Source organism: Phaethon lepturus, unplaced genomic scaffold, assembly GCF_000687285.1.
Source record: "Phaethon lepturus isolate BGI_N335 unplaced genomic scaffold, ASM68728v1 scaffold28143, whole genome shotgun sequence".
Classification (NCBI taxonomy): Eukaryota; Metazoa; Chordata; class Aves; order Phaethontiformes; family Phaethontidae; genus Phaethon; species Phaethon lepturus.
This window is the reverse complement of record NW_010527474.1, coordinates 1-1947: the sequence shown is the minus strand read 5'-3', so window position 1 is coordinate 1947 and position 1947 is coordinate 1. Positions and strand designations below refer to the sequence as shown.

At 51.1% G+C, this 1947-nt stretch overlaps 1 protein-coding gene across 1 annotated transcript in view; it reads right to left on the bottom strand.

The window, feature by feature from the left end:
* LOC104617948 (probable ATP-dependent RNA helicase DDX11) overlaps positions 1-1533 on the bottom strand; it is a gene marked incomplete at its 5' end in the record, with an annotated part of 5472 nt that extends 3939 nt beyond the window's left edge. Inside the window, 2 exons of the mRNA XM_010283396.1 lie at positions 501-650; positions 1430-1533. Coding sequence (XP_010281698.1) covers positions 501-650; positions 1430-1533 — 254 coding nt within the window. The remainder of the gene's footprint in view (positions 1-500; positions 651-1429) is intronic.
* Positions 1534-1947: the final 414 nt, after the last annotated feature.

Genomic DNA, 1947 nt, shown 5'->3' with positions numbered 1-1947 from the left:
AGCAGGATTCACCACTGCTAGTCTTTCAATTCTCATCTTTGCACTTCTACCAGAAAAAAACACCATTTGTCCTATGAATTGTAGTCTGGTCCCACTCTGCCTAGCCCTTAGCTGTTCTGGTCTGTGTTCAAGGGACACATGGCTGAGCCTGGGAAAAACAAATTCCCTGTAAGAGCTCAAGCTGAAGAGCCCCCCAGCCACACAGGAACAAACTTGCTGGTTATGGAAGGTGAAGATTGTCTCCCTGCCATAGCCACTACACAGACGCTGCACTTAAAAGAATCTATAGCTGCATTTAATCTAATTTAGATCCCAGCTCAGTGATCAGCCACCCAGGAAGTATTATTTATTCATTACTGGAGGGACTGGCTTGATAAACATCCGCTCTGCTGTGCGGAGTATGAGAACAACTCAGCAAGAGAGGCCTGTAATGCATAGATAATTGTTTGATTTTTGAAATGTCTATTTAAAGTACCAACTTTCCCTGGCTGCACAATTACCTTCTTCTTAGCTGCCAGGCGGGTGAGCAGCCCCGTCTTCTCCCAGTGTGCATATACCTGCTTCTCATATTCGTAGGAGGGGAAGAAGCACACCACCCCCCCTGGGACCATGTTGCACAGGTTGCAAAGGATTCGACCCGTCTCATCCATCTGCAAGAGAGACAAGAGCATATTGCAGCTGACAGGAGCTCCAGCTAACGCCACTCCAATTCTGTGCTCAATCCCAGGATCACACCTCCCCTGTGACATGCCTTAAGGGAAGAAAAATGTGGGAAATAGTCCAGGTTGAAAAGAGCTCTCTAGGGGAGCTGGGAATCACCAAAAAGCTCTTCACTGCTTGGCCTCTCCTCCTAATCCTGGGTTTCTGTTTCTGCTGTGGAGCAGCGTCATTGAGGAAAGAAGGGGTTACGTCCATTGTCCCAGTGGATGGGACCTGTCACACTAGAACAGATGCGGAAAGCTAGCTAGCACATCTGGTGGAGATTCAGCAGGGGCAGAGCAGATCTAGCATCTGGCCTTGGGTGCTTACTGGCCCACCGACGGAAGAGGGAAAACCATGCAGAAATATCTGCTGCTGCCTGTATGGTTTGGGCTGCGCTCTGCAGGGCTGCCACGCTCCACTGTCACTGAGCCCTTCAAACTGTGAAGCGCACTCAGAAATTTCCTGATGTCCAGCACGCAAATGCAGGATCTCAGTACAGCCACACAGGAGTTGCTAGTACTCCTTATCTCCAATAGCTACCTCAAAACCCCTTTTGCTGCTCCTCTTTCCCAATTACTTGGCAACATACCTGCCCCAAATCCCATGGACTTCCCCTGCCATGGCTTTTGATCAGCCCACTTTAAAACAGAGGGCACACTGTCCTATGAAACATAAGCACATGAAGCAAAAGCAAGATACCAAGGAAGGGAACAAAGGAAAGACTGACCATCTGGGGCAGGTCTCTTGTCTGGAAGGTGAACTCCAGCTGCTGGTTGGAAGGACCGCTGCAGAGGATTATGGGTAAAATGTTTTCCGGAGGAATCACATGTCCTAGAGACAAAAACGAGTAGCGAGAATCAACATCACTGCTGCGTGCACAAACCCCGCTAGCTGACCCTGCGTGCGGTAAGACACACACACGTTCACACAGCTAAGCCAAAGCCCCCCAGCGGCTCCGACTCCCATTCCCCGAGCCCCCCCATGGCACGGAGCCTGCCGGTACTGGCCGAAACCACTGGGGAAGCTCAGGGTGGAAGGGTACCAGCACTCTTTTGCTGCCACGATTTCTAGGAAAGATGCTGTGTTGCTCAGAGTACTGCCAAAACAGCACCAAAGGCAAACTACAACGCTCGGGTCGCGCAGAGACAGATCACGACCCCTCCCCACTCACCACAAGAGAACTCCACGACACGTGCAGGGTCCACACCAGCACAGGACAGCAGCTGCTCTCGGAAGTCAGCCACC